The 21,891-nt window shown below is 56.2% G+C and overlaps 2 protein-coding genes across 15 annotated transcripts in view; one reads left to right on the top strand and one right to left on the bottom strand.

Moving 5' to 3' along the window:
• HMG20B (high mobility group 20B) overlaps window positions 1-21,891 on the top strand; it is a 132,034-nt gene that overhangs the window by 12,747 nt on the left and 97,396 nt on the right. The window lies entirely within an intron of this gene.
• Window positions 1-21,891, bottom strand: part of UNC13A (unc-13 homolog A) — a 32,854-nt gene that overhangs the window by 8,976 nt on the left and 1,987 nt on the right. For 4 of the 14 annotated variants that reach the window (XM_061355738.1, XM_061355736.1, XM_061355735.1 and 1 more), the window contains exons 1-34: window positions 20,605-21,168; window positions 20,137-20,236; window positions 19,871-19,988; window positions 19,577-19,700; window positions 19,370-19,443; window positions 19,233-19,287; window positions 18,572-18,607; window positions 18,148-18,358; window positions 17,524-17,649; window positions 15,516-16,082; window positions 13,879-13,972; window positions 12,895-12,944; window positions 11,362-11,455; window positions 10,064-10,135; window positions 9,581-9,800; window positions 9,107-9,334; window positions 8,729-8,870; window positions 8,187-8,356; window positions 7,649-7,764; window positions 7,393-7,556; window positions 7,009-7,171; window positions 4,999-5,067; window positions 4,820-4,909; window positions 4,529-4,663; window positions 4,067-4,200; window positions 3,787-3,872; window positions 3,388-3,514; window positions 3,202-3,298; window positions 2,918-3,061; window positions 2,300-2,383; window positions 1,938-2,015; window positions 1,592-1,680; window positions 1,285-1,437; window positions 1,009-1,132 (exon numbers count right to left, since the gene is read on the bottom strand). In XM_061355738.1, the coding sequence (XP_061211722.1) occupies window positions 1,009-1,132; window positions 1,285-1,437; window positions 1,592-1,680; window positions 1,938-2,015; window positions 2,300-2,383; window positions 2,918-3,061; window positions 3,202-3,298; window positions 3,388-3,514; window positions 3,787-3,872; window positions 4,067-4,200; window positions 4,529-4,663; window positions 4,820-4,909; window positions 4,999-5,067; window positions 7,009-7,171; window positions 7,393-7,556; window positions 7,649-7,764; window positions 8,187-8,356; window positions 8,729-8,870; window positions 9,107-9,334; window positions 9,581-9,800; window positions 10,064-10,135; window positions 11,362-11,455; window positions 12,895-12,944; window positions 13,879-13,972; window positions 15,516-16,082; window positions 17,524-17,649; window positions 18,148-18,358; window positions 18,572-18,607; window positions 19,233-19,287; window positions 19,370-19,443; window positions 19,577-19,700; window positions 19,871-19,988; window positions 20,137-20,236; window positions 20,605-20,830 (4,560 nt within the window). In that variant the 5' untranslated portion in view covers window positions 20,831-21,168. Of the gene's footprint in view, window positions 1-1,008; window positions 1,133-1,284; window positions 1,438-1,591; window positions 1,681-1,937; window positions 2,016-2,299; window positions 2,384-2,917; window positions 3,062-3,201; window positions 3,299-3,387; window positions 3,515-3,786; window positions 3,873-4,066; window positions 4,201-4,528; window positions 4,664-4,819; window positions 4,910-4,998; window positions 5,068-7,008; window positions 7,172-7,392; window positions 7,557-7,648; window positions 7,765-8,186; window positions 8,357-8,728; window positions 8,871-9,106; window positions 9,335-9,580; window positions 9,801-10,063; window positions 10,136-10,358; window positions 10,365-11,361; window positions 11,456-11,604; window positions 11,684-12,894; window positions 12,945-13,878; window positions 13,973-15,515; window positions 16,083-17,523; window positions 17,650-18,147; window positions 18,359-18,571; window positions 18,608-19,228; window positions 19,288-19,369; window positions 19,444-19,576; window positions 19,701-19,870; window positions 19,989-20,136; window positions 20,237-20,604; window positions 21,170-21,891 lie in introns of those variants that run through there. The other 10 variants (XM_061355740.1, XM_061355743.1, XM_061355737.1 and 7 more) reach the window with 7 other exon arrangements.

Genomic DNA, 21,891 nt, shown 5'->3' on the forward strand with positions numbered 1-21,891 from the left:
CGGCATTCCTAGTAGATTTGGCCAGCTTTGGCCAAGGGTGTGTCACTCTGGCCAGGAGTGATGCAGGGCTGACCTGAGTGAGGTTCTGGGCTGTGACAAGGTGCCAGTAAGGTGGTGCCATTGAAGGCTGACATGTCACCAATGTGCTGTCCCTTACCAACACAGCATAAGGATTCCCACAGCCCCAGGAAAGTGACACAGTGGATGGTGGCTCCAGGGACTCCAAGTAAGAGCCTGAGCCCAACTTTGTGACAGTGACAGAAACCACTGAGAGTGACAAGGATGAATATATACTTGGCTCAGAGCCCTCAGTGTTACCATTCCCTTTCTGACCCTAAGTGAAGAGCTTCCCCAGGAAGCTTCAGGGTACATGACTACATGCAAGGGAGGATACACACAGCAATGTGACACAGAGACCTGAAGCCTGTAGGCAACCTCCCTTTGAGGAGGGACCAGCAGGGCTTTACTCAGGCTCCTAGAAACTGTACAGCCTCTGAGGAAGGAATAGTTCAGTCCTGCTGAAGGGACATGACCCCTCATCCCCACATTACCCCCATCCCTGCAAAGCCAATCCCTGCTCCCCAGGCAATTCCAGACCCACAGCAAAGCCAAGATGTGGTGATTCCCCACACTTCAAGTGCCTCCTGATCCACCTCCTGGCACAGATACCATGTTCACAGCCAGCACTGATGGGCATGTCTTGGGATGTTGCCTAGCTCAGAGGGAAGGGTAGAAAGGAAAGGACCAGTGCCCTCTTGGTGCCATAATGGAGATGGCAGGAAGGCCCTTTGGCAAAGGCAGCCAAGAGCGTGCTGGGATGCACTACAATGACCTTTCTCTCCTCCATCCCTTGCCTGGCCATGAGCTGGGAGTCAGACTGGGGAGGTCCCCAACCCCTCAGCAGCTAATGAAGGCACCGGACCAGCAGCATCTCATTCTGGCCCCAATCAGCCATCCTTCTCAGCTCCAGGGTCCCCCATCCCTGGTCCGCCTCCTTGTCTCACTCACCGTCTGATCAGTAAGCGGGGGCAGGACAATAGTCTTCTCCATTGTGTTCATAACCAGCTTCCAGAGCTCCTTTAGCACGCGCTTCAGCACTGTCTTCTCACAGATCTTGGCAAAGAGCGTCAGGCTGCAGAGAGGGGACAGGGCTGAAAGTCCCAGAATGGCACCCCCAGTGTCACCCCCTTCCCGGTCATCCTGACCCTGCAGGTTCTCCAGATCTCCAGAACAAGTCAGGAGCATCAGGAAGGGTGGGGGGTCCCTACTGGCCCCTAAACTCACTTGCTGTCCAGGAGGTCCATGATGGGCTGCAGGACGTTGTCAGCATCCTGCGCAACACTGCTGCAGGTGCTGGCAGGGACGTTGCCAGTGCCCTTCACCTGGCCGAGGATGTCACCCATCTGCTTCACACACTCTTCAATGTGTGGCTGGAAACTGAGGACCGCAACACCCAGGCAGCTCAGCATCCCTATGACCATGCCCAGGACCCACTTGGCCAAGCAAAGTACCCAGCCTGGCCCCAGCCACAGCTCCTGGACCCCTAAACCTCCCCTTGACCCACTGCCCATACCCTCTCGCCTGGGTGTACCTGGTGGCAAAGACTCGGCTCAGCTCATCCAGGACATTGTTGAGTTTAACCTGCAGCTCCTTAAGGATATCACTGGCTTCCGTGTCCAGCTGAAAGAGGGATATGTTGAAGAAGCTATCAGAGCCCCTGACCCAGTCCACAGGGGAGTCTCTGCACCCTAAATGCACCCGTGGGCAGGGTGAAGCCCATCCACCGTCTGACATGGTGGGACGCCGTGATCCCATACAGGAATGAGGAACTGAGGTCTTCTCCCAGCACTGTGGAGCCAGGAAAAGGTCTGCTTCTGGGGAGAGGGGACAGATCCAGCCTTGCCATAGGGCTTCCTCCCAAAATCCCTGATACACACCTCCTTCCCACCCATGGCTTCAAACATCTTCTCGAGCTGGACACGGAGCTGCTGGATGTTGTTCATCAGGATGCAGGGCTGGAGGGGTGATATGGAGAGGGGAGTCAGCATCAACAGATGTGGCCGGAACAGCTGCCCATCACGCCAAGTCCCTCCCACCCTGTACTGGGGTACACAAGAACAGTCATGGTATGGAGCTCTGCCTGCTAGCATTTCATAGACTGATATCAGGCAGAGACCAAAGGCAGGACCTGCTTCATGGGTACCAGCTTTGGAGCTGAGGTGGTGGTTGGGGTCACCATGTGTGGACAGTCCTGCCTGGTAGCACCAGGCAAGCAGCAAGCAGAAGGAAGATACATCACCACTTTCTCCTTCTCCTTGGAGCAGTACGAAGCAAAATCCTTGGAGATGATCTCAGCATACTGGAGTAGAACATTGCTGATGGTCTGCAGCCAATAAGGCAGGAACAAAGACACCCAGACATCAGGAACAAGGAGGAAGGATGGAGAAAGGGAGACCATGAGTCCCACAGCAGTGAAACAGCCCAATGCCTGGATACACCCTGCAACCCCTAGACCCTTTGGCCCCACGGATGCGTAGGACCTGCATGAGCACAGCCCCTATAAAACAGATCCAGCACTTCTGGTGTCCATAGTCAGCTCCATCATCCACACAGCTATGAAAGCACCAGCCATTAAGCCTACATCCAATCCCAGCCCACACTGCAGTGAGCTAATGCATTTAATCTAAATTCATTAATCAATTAACTCATTAATTATCTAATCTGTGCTAGCAAACATGGGAGGGCCACAGGGTCTGTTGATGGCATATTTGCTTGAGCATCACCACTAGAGGTGGCGCAATCTGTGCTGCATGCTGCTGCCCACAGCAGGATGGGAGGTGACAAAGGGAGTCCAGAAGCCCTGCACCAGGGCTGGACTTGAGGTCCCAAGCGTGCCACTGGCCTGGCAGCTACCCACCTTGGCAAACCGTCGCATGTAGTGTCCAACAATCTGGGGATCGGGGCACTCAAGTTTCTTGATGATCTCAAAGCTCTGGTTGAGCTGGGAGAAGACGTCCACCACGGAGCAAGAGAAGAGCGCGTGCTCTGATGTCTGCTGGAACTGGGGGAGCAAGAGGCTGCGTCAGCAGGAGGCAAGAAGGAAGACATTGGCCCTGGCTAGGACACACTGGGTATTGAGGGACAAGCCCCTCACCCACCCCCGGCTGCAGTTCCTGTGCCCACTGACAGTCCTGTTCATACCCCATCCTTCTTGTCCCGCTCCAGTGCTCCATGAAGGAAATCCCGCGAGACCTCTTCATTCTCATCCAGCCACTGGATAACAAAGGGCTCAAACCAGCTGGAAGAGAGATCAGTAGAGACCCAGTGAGGCCAGTAGCCCTCAGGGGACAAGCACACCCTCCCCTGCCCCCCGAGGGCTGCACTCACGCAGGGTACTCAGGCACACGGCTCTTGAAAGAGGGGAGCTCGGTGACATACTCGTTGTAAAGCCACTTCACCTTGAAGTGCAGGTTCATGTAATCCGCACTCTTGCACAGGCGGTGCTTGTCATGCTCTGCACAGGGAAGATGAGCGCCATGGGGAGGGGTTTGCTTCAAGCCACAAACCACGGCAAGGGAGGACACATTTGCCCCAGAAGCAGTGCTGGGTATGCCAGGGTGACAAGGTGAAGAGAGAAGTGCTCCTTGGTGGGGTTTAAGCTAGGCATCATGTTGATGAGGGGGTGAAATGGGTTTGCCCAGGGAACAGGTGAGTGGGAGCAGAGGGCAGCTCCTGCCTGGTTCCTGGCTCCCTACCCAGGTAAGAGTGAGATGTAGTGGGACTCACCCTCCATCGCGTACTTCATATCCTGAGCGAAGAGGTTCCACATCACCTCAGCACTGATCTTCCCCACATTCAGTTCTTGGGGGAACCTGGGGCAAGGGGACAGTGCGGACACAGGGTGGACCAGCCCTTTGCTTTGAAGATACATCCCCACACACCTCCCACCTTCCTTGGTTTCCCAACTGTAGAATAGATGTTACAACCCATTTCCAAAAGACTAAAGCCACCATGTGGGCATCCTCCCAAGCGCAATGCAGAGTCCCCTTTCCTGGCACCTACTCACTGGTTCAGGCAGGGTGTGTAGGAATTCTTGTCTTCCTCGATAATGGAGACTATCAGGGTGATGAGCTTGGACCAGAAGTCTAAGTTTTTGATGCTGGGGCCCTGCTCCTCGGGGGGCACTTCGCCTTTCTTAGTCTGGAGTGATGGGGACACAGCAGAGGCTCTGGTCACCCCACCCATGGGGCTTGATTTTGTGGCAGGGCTAACAAGGAGGCAGGAGGGCTCTAGGAACATCCTGGAGGCCCCCATGTAGGCCACCCTTGTTTGCCTCCAGTCTCAGCCCCACAGCAGTGGGTCTCAAACCCAGCCCAAGGCTTGGGCCTCATTCTATATGGGACTAAGCACTCTGGAGAAGGAGCAGGAGCATCACAAAGGAAAAGGACAGGGAATAGGGAGGTCAGTGGGGGAAATGAGGTTCCCCCACGGCATTCCAGGGCATCCCAGCTCCCCCTGCCCCACACACCGGGTCTGTCTGGTACTCGCGGCTGTACAGCTCATGGCAGTTGTTGAAGATGTACTCATAGGTGGAGTTGAGGCAGGCTTTCACGCAGTCCTTCACTACCTGGCTGGCTCGTGGGGGGCTCTGCAGCTCCTGGACCTAGGTGTGGGAGGGGGGAGCAGTGCTGGAGGCAGACTCACAGCCCCAGCCAGCCACCAAGGAGCTACCACAGGACCCCAAACTTGCAAAGAACTGGGGCCAGTGGGGGTCAGCTCCCCCACTTAGGAGATGGGGTGAGTAGGGTCCCAGCAATACCTTCATCCGAAAGAAGGTGATGCTGGTCAGCAAATCCACTGTAGACTTGAGATCCTGCAGCCGTTCGGGGCTGCTGGCAGGGAAATTGTTCTGCCAAAGGGCAAGAAAAGACAAAACTCTCAACAGGGTGGGTAGAGGGGAAGAAAACAGCCAAAACTGAGGATTGGCAGGCACCTTACCCGGTACATGGACAGGTCAATCCGCAGCGAGTTGTGCAGCTGGTCAAGGAGTTTGACGAAACGCTCCTTCTGCAGAGAAACACCCCAGAGACAGGTAAGAGGGGGAAAAGGTGGCAGGGACCGTACCCCCTCCCACCTGCCCCTGCCTCCCTCTGATCCCTGCCCACAACACCCCAGCTCATCCCTCTCCTTCCTGCTGTCCTTCCTTGCCTCCTTCCTTCATCTGAGCCCAGTAGGCAGGCATGGGATGCCCACAGAGAAGAGCACATCCTCACTGGTGGCCCGGACTCACTGGCAGCTGTTGACAGTCCCCAGGGCAAAAGTGGCCATGCCTGGCACGGTACAGGATCAAGAGGCGACACTGCACATCCCCTTTGCTCTCAATGGCAGTTGGTGTCGGAGGTGGGAAACAGGCTATTCTACCTGCCCTGTCCACTTGAACACTTGCAAGCCTGGGGCAGGCACAGGGAGAGGGTGTGCGGATAGTGCCCCTAGGCCATGTGGAAAGAGATCACGCAAAAAGGGCAGGGAAAAAGCAGCTGGGCTCTTGCTGCAGTCACCCATCTTCTGGGCTGAGCTGGTATGACACAAGGCCAGGATGGCCCACAGGAGTTGGACACCTATGTGGACTCCTTGCTCACCCAACCAGGCTGCATCAGGGACTGTGGGCAGGGAATTGTCCCAGGTAGATGACATCCACTGGAGCTGAGTGGCTTTTAATTCAGCTCAGTGCAGGTCCCATCCAGGGACTGCTGGGCAGGAGGATGCAAATCCCATATTGGGCTGCAGATCAGGCATCAGAGTTATGGGCAAAGCAACCAGTCTACCCCAAAATGCTGTTGGGAGGCATTTATTTCACTTTGCATCTCTGCTGGCGCAGGCTTTGGACAACCCTGTGGGCTCCCATGGGAGCCCTGGGTCCCCCTACAGCACTTGCTGTGCTGGGTCAGTCTGCCTCATAGGGCAGCTCCCTGAGTGCTGGAGGGGAGGACAAGAGAACGGGATGGGGCAGCGAGTCCCGCACCCGCGGCTCAGCCAAGCTCACAGCCTGCACTGGCAACCGCAAACCTTTGGCAGAGCCAGGCTCTGGGCCAAGACCGTGAGTCCCAACCACCGAACGGCTGCAGTGCTTTAAAACTGGACACGACGGGTGCTCGGGGTTAAAGCGACTCGGCTGGGCACTTTAGGACCCAACCTTAGGCTCTCTAAAAAAAGAGAAAGAAACAAGTTTTTTAAACCCTCCATGTTAGAGAAAAGGTGCTTTTTCTTTTGAGTCTCATATGGTTTCCTCCTCTTGCGTGACCTGGAGGCACAGCTCACACGGCTCCAGCTCCCATGAACCAAAGTTGCTGCTCCCAGAGCTGTGCTCAACCCTGGCTGCATCCCTGGCTACCCAACTCTTTGCCTAACCCAGGGCTGGGCACTGATCCTGGCTCAACCCTTGTGCATCCAGAGCAAGTATCTGCAGCCTCTGGGATGACATGGGGGAGTCAGGGGGAGAGCTCAGCCCTTTCTCACCTGGGTTCATCTGGCCCCGGCACAAACTCGCCCGGCTCGCCATGAGGTTCCCATTGGTGTTGGCACAGCCAGGCAAGTTTGCAGCGGTTCCGGTACACCCAAATGCACAGGGTGGTGCAAAACACCCAGTGAGCTGCAGGGATGGATTCCTGCCACCTGCTTGTGGTTTTGCCACCAAGGTTTCACCCTCTCACCACCCAGCATCCCACTGGAGTCCCACTGGAGACCCAGAAGTCCCACTTGGACTCCAGCCACTGTTTCACCATGACAATTGGCAGGGGAGCAAATTTAGACCTTCTCCCAGAAAGGTGGTGGCTCTTTTCCTTCCTGAATAACAGGAGTGGGATGAATTTCAGGACAAGCAGAGGCTGACCCCACACTGCGCCTGGCTGTCCTATGGAGAGGGGTGTTTTGCACAGCCCTTTTTGCCCCCTTGAGCCCCCCACCCCCTCCCAAGAGAAGAGAGAGAAGAAGGAAGGAGTGTTTACGCACCATCGGACTTACCCCGAAATTGGAAGCAGCAAAGCGGTCGGAGGCTGAAACGTTGGTAGACGCTGTGGTGTGTGCGTAGTAGGCATTGATGTTAGCAAGCAGGGTGCTCATCACTGCTGGCACCCCGGGGCACATGTACTTGGAGGAAAGGCAGGCAAAGTGCCTGCAGGGGGAGGGGGAAGGTGAGAGCCATGGAGAGGCTGCCCCTAAGAAGGGGTGCAGGGTTTGGGGTGCATGCAAGGGAAGGTATGGGGAAGGGGTGTGGGGTGAGCTAGGGCAGCATCTCTGTATCCGTGGCAGGCTGCAAACAGGCTGCAGCAGGGTGATGCTGACAATGACCCCCACACACCCCAGACACAGCAGGATGGAGGGCAAGGAACTCACGTCATGGCCTGGTAAATGGACTCCACCCCATAGCGCATGGCAAACTCATCTACGATCTCCTGCGCTGTCTCATCAAAGTACACCTTCCAGGCATCGTCCCCCTTGGCATCAGGGATCTTCACCACTCCGTTGTTTTGCAAATCCGTCACAAAGTGGAACAGGTTCTGGAGGTACAAATGAGTCCCACGAGGTCCCTAGGGCTGGTGGCATTCCTGGAGTGGGGGCCACAGACCTCAGGCTGGGGTGGGCTGCTCACCTCATGCAGGCATGTGTACTGTATGTGGTAGGGAGCCACCTTCTCCTCGCCTTTGATCTCCACACTGATGTGCAGCCGTATGGCTCCCGACACAGCCGACTTGTCTGTCCGCTTGTCTGCAGGGGTACAGGGAGGGGGACAAAGACATCAGGCTTCCCAGAGCAACTCTGCTCACTTCTGGCCCCAAAGAGGGGCAGGTGGCCCCAGCACAGAGAGGCTCTGGGGCCGGGGCCTGGGGACGCCCAGCTCCAAGTACAGCCAGACCAGGGTACAACACAACCAAGACACTGCAGGGAGGGATCTGGCCGTATCTCCACACACTAGAGAGATGTGGTCTCTCTATGTCTCAGTTTCCCCTCAGCAGAGGACCAGAACTCCTGAGCAAAGGGTTCTGAGAATGACCTTGGAAAAACACTTGATTCCAACAGCTTTCTGTGTTCGTGCCTTTAAAAGCAGACCCTATGCTAATACGAGAAATAGCCTTCACAAGAGGGTCGGCAGCATGTCCCCCCAAGACTGCAGGGCCCCAGCTAGTTACCAAGGTTGTACCACACGTCCATCTCCCCACTCAGGGTCCGGACCTCTATGATCGTCTGGCCCAGGAAGTCGTCAGACTCCCTCTTGAAGCGCTGCTTCACACGGGACTTGATGTCGTCATCCTCATCCCAGACACGGACCTTGATGCGGTCAGAGGAGTTATGGCACTCACTGGAGAAGTAAGAAGGGGCAAACCCTAGAATAAGCAGGGAAACCTTTCCATCTTCTCCCCAGCCTCTGTTTTCCTAAACAAGAGGGACCATGCCAGCTCTGGGCAGGAACTGGGAGAAAGAGCAGATATAGGGGCAGCAACCCTCCCACCAACACAGCCTGGATCAGCCCACACTGCCAGGAGCCAAACACTCCATGGCACAAAACCAGCCCTCCCCGTGAGCCCAGCAGCCTCCCTCCACCCTCAACTGGAGCAGGATGAAGCCCCAGCTGACTCCTCATCACCCCACAGGGATGTGCCAACAGCCAGTGCAACCCAACGTGACTGTGAGTGGCTAGGAAAGGGGATGTAGGGGCCAGGGGTGAACTTACAAATGGAAATTCTCCTCCCAGACTGGGTTGAGATTGCCGTAGATAGTTTTAGTCCTTTTTTTTGTCTTTCCAACCTGGACAGTGACATAGGGGTCACTGGAGCCTGTCTTATCCTTTGCTTGCAGGCCCTGGGCACAAACAACTGCAGCACAGCATGCATACCCATCCACACAAGGCACACACAGTGGAGACAGCAGACAGAGAGAGCAGTCAGTGCCACCGCCACACCAAGATCCCCACCACAGGCACAGCCCCAGGGGCTGAAGCTGCTTTGGAGAACGAGGGGCAGGAAGCAGCTGGACAATGCAGCATCCCTGTGCAAGGAGACAGCCCCATGGTCCCCCACAGCAGATGGTGCCTGGTGCTACTGGTGCCTACCTGTGATGCTGATCTTGGCTGACCATTTGGAGGTGCCATCCAGGACACTCTGCTTCACTGCCTTCATCTGCTGCGTGTGTGTGGTCTTGGTGACCCCAAACACCTCCTGGATCAGCTCAAATATCTCTGGTTTGTTGCGCTCCCGGATCTTCATGCGGTCCTTCAGCACCATGATGATGTTCTGGGTCCGGTCCTCTGCTCCATGCTTGGAGCTCTTCTCTGCCGCCCCTGGGAGAATACAGCTATGGGTGAGACAGGGTAGACAGGCAGGTGGCAGCATCCAGGAGACAGCCAAGAGTTCGCCAAGCCCACCATGCATGAATTAATTCAAACCTGGAAGGGTCTACCTTCAGGCCTACCTACAGGCCCAGGACAGACCTGCCCTGCTCACCACTTTCACCATGCACAAGGCAGGAGTCCAGCTCTCCCTCTCTAAATTGAGAAGGGACGAGGCTGCAGGAAGTGGGTCCTTACTCTGCAGGCAGTCAGCGTTGAGCAGGTCCTGACACTTCTCATGGCACTTGACGCCACACTCGGCACAGCGCATGCCCTGCCGGGCGATTCCCCACAGCAGCCCCTCGCACTCATAGCAATAGGTAGGGGTGGTGGCCGTCCACACCTCAAAGTTGTGGGGTGTTGTGCAGGAGATGGGGTACACTAAGGCTTGCAGGGTCTTCTTGTAAACATGGTTTTTCTGTACGAGGACAGAACAGAGAGGGGGAGAAAAGCTCAAGCCACTTATAGCAGCTGAGCCATGCACCGGAGTGAGGACACCCTGCGCTGGGTGCACACAAGCAGGGCAGGGGACAATCACCACCATCCCCTGATGCAGACATGAGCATCCTAGCTGCTCTAGCATCACCAGAGGAGGATGCTGGTATGGCACATACCCCCCTAGCCTAGGGCTCAGCCTTCCTGCCATGACCACCCTGCACACCAGCTAACCCCAGCACCTACCAGCTCCTCATTGTTCAAGGTGCTCGAGGCCAGCGCAGATGTGATTCCTGCTTTCCTGGACTGGACCAGGGACTGTGGGAAAGAAACACAATTCCCAGGTCTGACAGAGCATGGGATGTCCCTCTCGCACTCCTTTGGGTTCCCAGTGGCCATAAAACATGTTGAACAGACCCGCACCCCAGATAGCAGTGGGTGCTGGCAGTGGGGAGAGCCCAGCTGTGCAGCAGGACTGGAACCAGTTCAGCAGCCCGTGGCATTCCCAGTTCAGGTCCAACCCTGGGTGATGGGCACTTACCATTGCCTGCAGGCAGCCAGGGCCAGCGAGGGAGGAATAAAAGGCTGTTAGTGCAAGCCACCTCACAGCAGAGCAAGTCCTGGCCCCTTCCCTGCTGGAACAAGTGGGAATCGGGGCAACACCAACCCCCCATCCAGTGCTGGACAAGTCCCTGGCAGTTTTCCCACCCCAAGCCGCAGCACTGGCTGCAGCCTGCCAAATCCCTGCAGCAGGGAAAGGGGGTGGTCCTGCCTGATCCCTGCATTCTGTCAACCCCATCACCACCCACAACCCAACACCCCAAAACCCCAACACCAACACGGCACAGTGCGGAAGCATCAGCGGCTGCCTGAGCAGGCTGGGGGGCGGAGGGCACTGGGGCAAGGGGAGCAAAAAGGGGGCAGCCGGATGGGAGGGGGCAGGCAGGGTGAGGACAGAATGGAGGCACCCTGGGGAGGTGTAAGGAAATGAGGAAGGAGGCAAAGAGCATCTAATTCTGGGTGCAAAGCATTTCCAAATTTGCTGTCTCTTGTCACCAAGGGGGTAACAGCAGAGTGACCCTGTGCATCACAGCCCAGGGGGTGGATGGGACCCCAGCATAGGGACTGGGCTGGAGCAACAGTGGGGACAGGAGCTTAGGGTCTGTGCAGCTCAGAGAAGCCAGTGCTACCCCTCCTCTTGTACATGGGTCTATTTGCCCAGTCCCAACACACTCCAAACTGTGAGGAGCCCGTGTTAGAAGGGCCAGGAAGGAACCAGGGAAACGAGATGGGGCCCAGGAAGCCTTGTCTTCCTGTTGGGAGGTGTTGGAACAGGGCCCTGGAGCTCCGTTAAACAGAAGCATGCTCCAGTGGGGCAAGCTGAGCTGTGCCATCCTCACAGCTCCCCACTGCAAGGTCCAGGGCCAGGAGACCCCCAGAACAGCCTGGGACACCCCTGCCCTCTAGAGTTGGGGCTGGAGAAGGCTGGGCAGAGCTGGCCAGAAGCACCCAGGGGTGCTTTCTCTTTAACCCCTCAGGACCACGCTCACCAGATCGCTGACTAGAGGGAGAGATTTGCGTCCAGGCTTAATGTCGGGCATGCTGTTAATGCAGCGCAGAAACCTTACTGCCGCCCCCCTGCCGCCAGGGATGGCCAAGCCAGGCCGGAGGAAAGAGAACAGAAAACACAAGCCATGTTAGAGGCAGCTGGGAGCAGGGCACACAGTCCAGCAGGGCACAGCAGGAGCAAAGCCGGCGGCTGTGTGCTGCATTAGGAGGAACCTCACCAAATCGCTAACTAAGGGGATGGGTTTTCGCTTGCGTATGTCCGGCATGCTGTCTATAATGATCAGCCCGCCACCAGGCCTGCGAGAGAGAGAGGAGAGTCAGCGGAGAAGGGGAAACTGATGCAGGAAGGTTCCCCACCCCCCTTGCTATTGCCCTCTGTTTGCTTGGGACTGAAGAATGCTTGTGTGGCCTGGAACCAACATGTGGGAACCCCATCCCCACCACTACCTTGGCTAGGGCAGGGATCACTGAGATAAAAGCTGGGGGGTGAAGGGGACTGAAGCAGAAAAGTGTGCTTTTTCCTCATGTGAAGATGTTTGGCTTCAGTGGTGTGTCAGTGAAATTCAGGAAAAAAAAAACAGCCCCAGAAAGGGACCTACAAGAAATCTGGAGAGGGGTTTTGGACCAGGGCTTGTAGGGCCAGGCCAAGGGGAATGGCTTGAACCTGCCCGAGGGGAGACTGAGCTGAGCTCTGAGGCAGAAGCTCTTCCCTGTGAGGGTGCTGAGGCGCTGGCACAGGGTGCCCAGAGAAGCTGGGGCTGCTCCATCCCTGGCAGTGCTCAAGGCCAGGTTGGACACAGGGGCTTGGAGCAAGCTGCTCCAGTGGAAGGGGTCCCTGCACTGGCAGGGGTTGGAACAGGAGGAGCTTTAAAGTCCCTTAAACCCAAACCATTCTACAGTTCTATGAATTGGCTCTGTTAGCTTTAGCTTGCAGCATGGAGCAGGAGAGCTGGGGTCTCCTTCTGGGACACCAAAGGTGAGCACCAAGCTGTTCTGCTGTGAGAGGAACCAGGGTAGTGCAGCTTGGTCACAGCCTCCAGGCCTGTCCACAAGAAAACCCTGGTGTGATTTGGTGGGCTCTCAGGAAAACCTGCCAGGTTCTGCCTGAGTCAGTGGCAGGGCTGCCCACGATGGCAAGATGGGGCAAACCCACAGCCTGTCCGGGTGAGAGGTTCACGGCTCCCTGTGGCACCACTCAAGGCAGGACAGAAGTCTGAGCCACCACCCCAGCTCAGTCCCATCTCAACCCGCTCACCTCCTCACTCTCCCCCTCAGCAGCAGCTCTTGGGGACACGGAGTGGTGGCATCTCTGTTGGCTCCTCCAAAAGCACCAAGCGACCAGCATTCAGCCCAAAACTCTGGCCCCTGGCATGCCCAGACCCCAGCAACATTTCCCCATGCCAGCCCCATGATGAGTGCGTTAATCACATCCTAATGGGGAGGGGAGAGGAACCCACGAGACCCAGGAGTGGGAGGAGCACAGACTACCAACTTCCCCACATACTCACCCGCCTTTGAACCACAGGGATTTAGCTTCTCCATTACCATCCCCGCGAGCCTGCAAGACACAGAGCAGCCATCACAGGCACAGCACTGAGTCCCCAGTGCCCTCCCCAAGGCTCCCCTTGCATGGGAAGCATGTAAAAGGTTTACAGGGTGGGCAGAGAAAAGTGTGTTCCTAAACTGATGGGGCTCTTTCCAGCCAAGAGCCTGCACTGGGAATAAAATATCTCCCAGAGGGTGAGCAGGGCAGGCTTCAGCAGAGGAGCTCAGGTTGGCAAAGCAGTGGAGATGGCTGCACCATGCAAAATTTGGGTGTCTGGGAGAGGGGAGCATTGGGAAGACTCAGCAGCTCCACAAAGACCTGCAACCAGTTGGAGAGAAGTGCCAGGAAAGCCAGAGCACACCAGGTATGAGATGTGTGCAGGGACCATCCCATAGTGCCACCTCCCTTGCAAGGAGGGGATTATTTCCAGGGAGAAGGGAGGAAAAAGCCAATTTTACCTCCCTTGTGGGGCAATCCCTGGCTCACACAAGCACACACGCACACATGGGGAAGGCTGGATCGTTCGATTGGACATGCTTACCTGCAGGTAGGTTACACCCCTTCCCTGCAGGAAGGGGAGACGCGGGTGCAAGGGCCATGATGGTGGACAACTGAAAAGAGAAGCGGTGGGGAGGGGGAATCGAAGCCCCAGGGGGCAAATCCAGAGCCAAAATAAAAACGAAAAGATGGAGGATGGGATGGAGTCTAAAAACAGAACAAAAAATTGTCAGCTCAGTACATGGGAGAGGGCGAGGGGCTCACACCAGCGCACCACATGCAGCACTCACCATGGGAAAGTCCTCAGCACACCCTGCCCCTTGTGGGGCTCCCACAGGTCCCCACTGCCCTCAGGGTGTGGGGTGTCCAGGGGGTGGATGTGTCTGGAAGACACCCAGCACATGGCTGGTGCTGGGACCCAGCAGTTGTCAGCCACAGCATTGCTCACCTCCTGCAGCTGCATGCAGACCTTGTTGAAGGCTCTCAGCCAGTTGGCTTTGGCTCGTGCTTTGGGGTCCTGCACCTCCACCTCTGCTTGCTCCCTGCAAGCACACACACCTTGCTCACCTCCAAGCATGGCACTGGGGAGCAGGAAGTCAGCCCGGGCAGGACTGAGGATGAAATATGGGGATCCTGAGGGTCAATGAGGCAGTATTGCCATGGCAAAAAAAAAACCACAAACACTTACTACCAGAAAGGGCTCTAAAAAGAGAGCAAGTCCCTCTGCAAAGGGTAGCACCATCAAGGCAGATGGGGAGAAGCCAGAAGTTCTCACTCCCTTGGGAAACTCTGGCCTGGGCACCCAAGGGACACAGAGGGATCTCTCCAGGTCAGGGCGACACTAGCACCTGGATTAAACATCCTTCACCTCTCATCTCCCCAAAAGGAGGTCCTCTGGCCTCTTCCCACCACTCTGGAAACTCCTGAGGTTGGTTAAGAGCGCTCTGCTCCTGTGACTTTCAGCACAGGAGACCTGTCAGCCTGGACATGCTGGTTGTGGTGGGGTTAGGTTTTTATCTCCTCTCTTGCAAAATCAAGACGTGAAGGAAAAGAAAACAAATCCTCCACATGTACCAGCCTCCTGGAGAGCCTGGTGTGACATGATACTGAACACGTGTGCCCAGAACCAGGCTGGAATGAGGCCATGGGGAGCTCAGGAGGCAAACCTGCCAAATCCAACCCTGTGCTAATGTGTCATCCCCAGCACTAATCTATGGTCCTCAGTGCTAATCTGGGGTCCTTGGCACTAATCTGTGGCCCACAGCACTAAGCAATGGTCACTAATGACCACCACAGGACCCACAGGTGCCCTGCCCAGAGAACAGGCACTGCAGGCAGACATGAACCTTAGTTCATGGCCACCTTCACCAGGACTCTAGCCAGGCCTTGGCACTAAATATTGAGGGGGTTTTTAAAGCTCATTACACATTCTTTTAAATTAGAGATTTTCCATTTCTGGACTATAATTTAAAGTAATAAAAGACTGAAAAAGTCCATCACACTTCGCCTCTGTACAGAGCAGCGGTGCTCACCAAACCATGGAAGAATGGACACGTTCAATAATTAAAGGCAGAGACTAATTAGTGAATTATTCACATGCCATACCAGGGACCTGACCACCAAATAATTCATCTGTACAGCACAGGAGGCCTTGGGTGAGCTTTTACTAACGGCTTAGGGAGAGAATTGACTCCTGTTAAGGAAACTTCCTCCTGCTGAGCTCCAGGGTATTCCCTCCATCCAGGGAGCCAATAGCCTGAGACAAAGGACAGGAATCACAGCCCCAAGCCCCCACTTCCCCTATCCCCAGGTTTTCCCCAGGATATAAACCTGTGCCCCCAGCAGCCCTGGCAAGGTCCTGAATGCCCTGAGCTCTGCCCCTGCTTACCATGGGCCAGGGCATCATGCCCTAGGAGCTGCCCTTTGCCAGGGTGGTACAAAGTGGGCTTCTCATTCACCGTGGGAAGTCCCTGGCACTGCCCTTTGGCACCACACCATGCGCCCCGGGCCACCTCCAGAGCATCCTTGGTGTTACCAGGCACAGTGCCATCACAAGTACACTACAGGTCAAAGCCTCACTCCTACCTCTCAGATGGTTTTGGGGGCTCAGGCTCAGGAGCTGACTCTTGCAGGGGAGCTTCATCCACACTCTGCTGGGCCTGGAGGGTCTCTGGGATTTCCTCAGGGGCAGAGGAGTCGTTCTCCTTCCTCTCCTCTTTCCTCTCCTCCTTCCTCTCCTGCTGCTGCAGCTTCAGCTGAGGGACCAACTGGGGTTGCTGTGGTTGCTGCTGCTGCCCGGGGGGTTTCTGCAGTGGGGGGTAGGCATCGTGCTCAGGGACTTCGTAGGTGCCCTGCTCCCGCAGGTCCTTCTCCTCCACCTCCTTGGGGCAGCCTTCCTCATTCTCACTGTAGTCCTCATTGAACTCTTCCTCCTCCTCCAGGTAGAGGTCATCATCCTCCTCCTCCTCCTCCTCCTCCCAGCGGGGTGAGTCCTTGTGGTAGCTGACGGAGCTATGGCAGGAGTGGTAGGAGTCCCCATCCCGCTCATCCAGCTCTGAGTCCCGTAGGCTCTCGTTCTCGAAGTCCTCACTCAGCTGGGAGCTGCCCTGGCTCAGCTCAGCAGATGAGGCATAATGGCTGCTCCCCGTGGGGCTGCAGGGCCGAGGGCAGACAAGAACAGGGCTCCATGGGACTGTGCCACAGCTTTGCCTGCCCTGTGCTGTCCCACAGCCCCAGGGTCCCCACACCATGGGCAGGAGGGATGTGGGGTCCCCCTCAGGGCACAGCCCTTGGTGAGCACTGGGCTCCTTATCCTGGGAGTCGAAGGCATGGACCCAGGAGATTCCATGAGCTGGGATTAGCCCCCCAGGGATCTGACCTTCCTGTACCTGGGTTGAGTGTAGGAACATGGGGGTCAGGGTCTGTCCCCTCAGCTCACTCCTGCCAGAGGAGGGGGCAAAGCACAGCCAGACTGCACACCCAGCCAGATCCTGCCTCCTGCCTCTGCCAGACAACCTGTCCTGCCCATAGTCCACACCCAGCCTCTACCCTGACATCCCAGCACTGCCTGTACATCTCCCAGGCACTCCCTCTCCAAGGACACCCTCTCTCAACTCCATCAACTCCCCTTAACCCCATCATCCCTACTACCAGCATTTCTTCCAGGCCAGACCCTTTTCCACCAATCCCATCTATCCCACTGGCTCTTCCAGCATCCCCATCTCACAGCTGCCTGCACCCAGGGGAGCAACAGCACAGAAGGGTTCCCTGCATCCCAGAATACTGCTGGGGACAAGGCAGCCATGGTGCTCCATGGAGACAGGTTCACATAAGCAAACATGCAGACAGGACAGGGACATGCCTAGGAAGAGGCCGACACCATGTCTCCAGCACTGGCAGCCAGCACTTAGGGGTGGGCAAGCAGGAAGGGGACAAAGAGATGGGCAGAGCCCTGGGCCCAGAGCAGCTGGGTTAGGCAGTGGGGAGCCAGGGGACATGGCAGGAAGGAGGGTACTGGCAGATGCCCAAGCTGCTCCCAACAGACACAGGTACTGGCATCATCCAGTTACCTTGGGAAGGAAGACTTGGGGCACAGGAGTGCAGGAGACATGGCTCATGCCTAGAAACCCCTCATCTCCTCAGCCAGATCCTGGCCAGATCTTGGCACACCACATGAGTCCCAAATTACTGTGTGAGGCTTTTGACCAGCCAAGTGTTCCCTGGGAGGTACCAGTATCAGAGGGTGGCATTTGAGTCCCCAAGGCTCATTTGAGTCCCAGCTCCCATTCTTGCTGTCATGACAGGGAGCAGGCAGCAGTGATGCCACATAGTTGATGTGCCAGTGAGTGGGACCCGGATGCTGGGGTATCTGCACCATGAACTGGGCCCCCAAGAACAAGAAGGACTACCACGGGGCTAAGAGACACCCTGGAGCATCCCAATGCTGCTCCTCTGCAAGGCAGCCCAGGGCAGGGAGACCCTGCAGTGGCATGGGGTCGCCCCTGCCGGGACTGGTGTTGGCCTCACCACGGCTGCAAGGACCGACCACAGCACTCTGCGACGGTACACAGCACGCAACAAGGTAGTGACCCACCTATCAGATAGGTCTAGGGACCGCCTGCTCTCAAGGGAAGGCTGGCGGCTGGTCCGCCTGCTCGACTCAGAAGCGGACTCGGCGTCACTGCGCCTGTTTGCGGCAGAATCAACGCTACCATAGCGTCTGCCGGGGAGGAGAGGAAGACGATCAGCAAGGTCCCAGCACCACCACCACCCGCCGTGCCCCAGCATTCCCTGCTGCCATGGGGACATCGGCAGGGAGGCTCCGTGGTGGTTGACAGGGCTGGCACCTTGGTCTGGGAACATGCTGGGACCACAGGGACAAAGCACCGGGCTGGTGACCCTGCCTATAGCCATGTCTGTATCCCAAGGCAGGCCATAGCTCACAGTAAGGAGAGCTAGGACTTGAGGGTCTCAAAGCCCAGCAAGGACAGAGGAGGGTGGTGATCCAAAAGAGCTTGAAAACTTCCAGGTAAGAAGGAAAGGCTTAGGGCCAAGCCACTCCCGCTCTTCCTTGCCTCAGCATCCCTCCCTGTCACCCACCACCCTGAGAGTGTTGTCCTTGGCATCATCACCCACCCCAGGGACCTGCTGGTCTCTCCTGCCTAGGGGGTGAGATTAAGAGAGCAGGTCCAGGGGGAGCTGGCTGCACTGACACTACCTGATGGGATGCTGGTCTGAGTAGTCCATCTCATAGCTCTGCATGGAGTCGGTGTAGGAGTCACGGGAGCTCTGCTGCTGATGCCTCATGGGGTACTGGTGGACAGAGGCATTGGGCTGGGAGGTGGTGTAGTAAGGTGGTGGGATGCTGTTGCTAGTCTCACTGCGATAATCACTGTCACGATCATCCACTGTGCTGTCAGGGTCATCATCTGCAAGGGGCCACAGGGAGTGGGACAGGGGATGACCCCACAGCTCCTGTGGCCTTGGATGCCCCAAATCTGCCCCATGCCCTACACAGCCCAGCTACTGCCACCACCATGTCCCCATGTCTCTGGGACATTGATGCAGAGATGGACCCAGTCAGATGTGAGGAGAGCTGGGCACTGCCAGGCTGGGAGAGGCAGAAGGGACAGGATACTTACTCTGCTGTTCTCCCCATCCGAAGTAATTCCAGCTGCCTACAAAGAAAAACAAAAAGGGGCAGAGACAATAAGGATGGAGTCAGTTCCAGGGCAACAGCATGAGGTGGCTGGGGGAAACCAGCATCTCTCAGGCATGGTGGCACCAAGCTGCGCTGGGGACAGCACCCAGGATGAAGCACATCAGCACTGAACTGGTCTGGGGTCAGGAACTGTGGCTGCATGATGCAGTACCGAGAGAGGATGGGGATGGGGTGTAGGGATGGGCATGGTGGCACTGAAGTGCACCCCAAATCCCCCAGATCTCTCTGCCAGTGCCCCCACTGAGCAGCCCCCTCACCACCCCTCACCCAGGTTTCCCAGGGGACCATCCTTACCAGCCCCACTGCCATGCCCTGTCATACCCTTCTCCCCTACAACTCAGCCCCAAAGGAGGGCTCACACACTGTGGGGCAGGGAGAAAGCAAAGAAACACCAGCAGACACAGGAGTCTGGGAGCGGGACTGGGAACATGGTGTGGGGTGAAGCTGAACCTCACTTGGGTTGGGGTCCAACACCCCAAGGCAAGCACAGACACCACCCCTGCACAACCCCAACGTGCGGACCTGGGGCATGAGGCAATGGGGGGGGATCTGCAGTGGGGCAGGGACAGGGCAGCACTTACAGCACTGGGAGCCGTGAACGGGCAAAGGCTTTTCCTGCTCCTCCTGGAAGGCATACTGGGGAGAGACAGGCTGCTGAGGACTGCCCTACTGCAGCACCACTGCCTCCTTACCCCTGCCTGACACTGCACCGACTTACATCATCCTGGTCCCGCATGGCATTGAGCTGCTCCAGCTTCTTGGCCCAGTACCTGGCCTCCTCCTCAGGGATATCTGCAAGGGCAAAGACCCCAGTTGGTGCAGAGATTCCCCACCCCTCCCCCCACCAAAACAGCCTCTCATCTTTAGGAGCTACAGGATCAGACCCCCATCCTCAACCCTGAACGGGTCCGGGCATGGTACCCACCCAGAGGCAGCTCAAAGCGGGTGTCAAGGAGGATACGGTGGAAAGTGGGGTCCTTGGTGCCCGAAATCTCATTGTCGGTCATGATGACTTGGGAGTCAAGCGTGAGCCACTCCCCAGGGCCCTCCTGTGGGGTAGAAATGTGGGTGAGGAGACCAGGGACCCCACATTCTCAGCCCCCCAACTCCTCTCCAAGCAGGGGTGGGAAAGGCTCTGCCACCACCGAAGGACAACCAAGAGTGTGGCTACATGTCCTTTAGGGTCTAACGAAAGGGGTGGCCATGCCTAAGCTTCTACCTCATTGGACTGCCGGATGGTACGGAGGGGGATCCACACCATCCCCACCATGGTGTCCCAGATGAGCCCCTTGTTCCACACCTCCACCGTCAGGCCCAGGTCAAGCCGGTTGATCTCACTGGGAAGGAGAGAAGTGTCAGGTAACCCCCTCCACAGCAGCCCCCTGGGGCCATTCCAGTCTCTGCAGGACTCAGGCGAGCCTCCCAGGGCTGGGGTCATGGGGGAGCACTGGGGTGGAGGCCCCAGAGTGGCCCCTATACACTCACAACATGAAGTCCTGCTCCCAGGAGGGCAGGTTGCCCCGCACTGCAATGGTTGTGCTCTTGACATTTTGTACCTTCAGTGTCACGTAGGTGTTAAACTTCTCTATGGAAGCAAGAAGAGCATGGACACCAGGGGACCCCCCAAGACGCTCCCCAATTGCCACCCTCCCATGGGGTACCCACACACTGCCCTCAGCACCCCAGTCCCAGTCAGGATGGATTCCACCCCTGGCAAGGGTGGCCTGGCTGCAAGCACTCCATCCTGCCCACGGCATTCCCATCTTGCACAGGGCACTCCCATCTCTGTGTGTGTTCCCTCCCCTTGCCAAATGATGCCTCCAGATCAGAGGCTGAGCCTGGGGTCCCCTTGCCATCCGCTGCCCTCCCTCTGATCCCGACATACCCAACCACCCCAAGAGGCAAGCCCCTCATCCCAACCCCCCCCCAGGCAGACAGCCTGGGGACACTTACCTTGGGGTCCATCAAACTTTGCCTTTTTAACTGTGGGAACAGAGAGAGAGGGAAGAGATTCAGGCTGAGGATGCCCCCCCTTCCCCCAAAACTGCCCTCCCAGGGGTACCGAGGAACTCATTCCCACCCTGCCCATTGGGGACCCCTCCCCACAGGGCAAGTGCACACAGAGGTGGGGCTGTTTGCATCTGGGCCAGATCCTGCTCAGAAGCAAGGGAACAAACATCACTGATTCTGGGTGATGCCCCAGCTTTACACAAGTGGGTAGCTGGTTTTGCCTGCAGTGGGGAGGAGGCAGCAGCCAGGTACCAATGCTGCCAGCGCTGGGCGGTAAGGGGAGGTGAGGGAATGGGACCAGGCAGGGAGAGAATGACACAGCACCTGGTTAAATGCTGTGGTTGCCAGCAAGTGAGGACCAGTGCGACCAACGAGGGATGAAAATAGCCCTGGTGATATCCAAGCTAACTTGTTCAGAGACATGCCGCTCACAGAGGGGATGTGAGGCTTGTGGGAGGCAACAGGGCACAAGCCTGACCTGCAGTACCACTGATGGGGTGGGTTGTGGCTCAGCCTCAGCCTCCTGCTCAATAAATAATCCAGGATCCTCTGGCTCAGTCATGCGCTAGGTGGCACTTTGCTCATGGCCAAATCCAGAATCTCAAGACTCCAGAAGCTGCGGCTACACTCAGGGATGGGGGAGTTCATGGGGGGGGGGAGGGGGGAGGTTTATTTGAGGCCAGGCCGGAGGCTCTGGGATCCGAAAGATCCCCTTTTGCCACTGGGCTGCGAGCCTGGGAGACTGTGTGGGAACATCTGGAAGCAGTGTGGGTTTTAGTATTAACTATATTTCATATGTTGATTGTATTATATATAAAATGCATTTTATATATATATTTTATGTTATGCGTTATATATCATATATTCTTAAGTATTACATATATATCATATATACCACATATATCACCTATTATATGTGATGTATTTTATATTATATTAGATGTTGTATATGGGATATCGTATTTTAAATTTTAAGTTTTTGTATATGCTATATATATTATGTTATACATTCTGTACTATAGATTATATATATTATAACATATAAAATATAATAAAAAACTTACATGTTATACATTGTCTATGGCATGTTATACATTGTTTGGGATTAATATTATTTAATATTTAATTAATATTACTATTAATTATATTGTTAATATTTAATATTAAATTAATAACTGTGATAATAGTAGGAATAATAGGAATCATATGATGTTAGAATACAGTCTCTGG

Source organism: Neopsephotus bourkii, unplaced genomic scaffold (genome assembly GCF_033783945.1).
Source record: "Neopsephotus bourkii isolate Nb327-2 ecotype Australia unplaced genomic scaffold, CSIRO-AGI_Nbou_v1 NB_838, whole genome shotgun sequence".
NCBI classification, from domain to species: Eukaryota; Metazoa; Chordata; class Aves; order Psittaciformes; family Psittacidae; genus Neopsephotus; species Neopsephotus bourkii.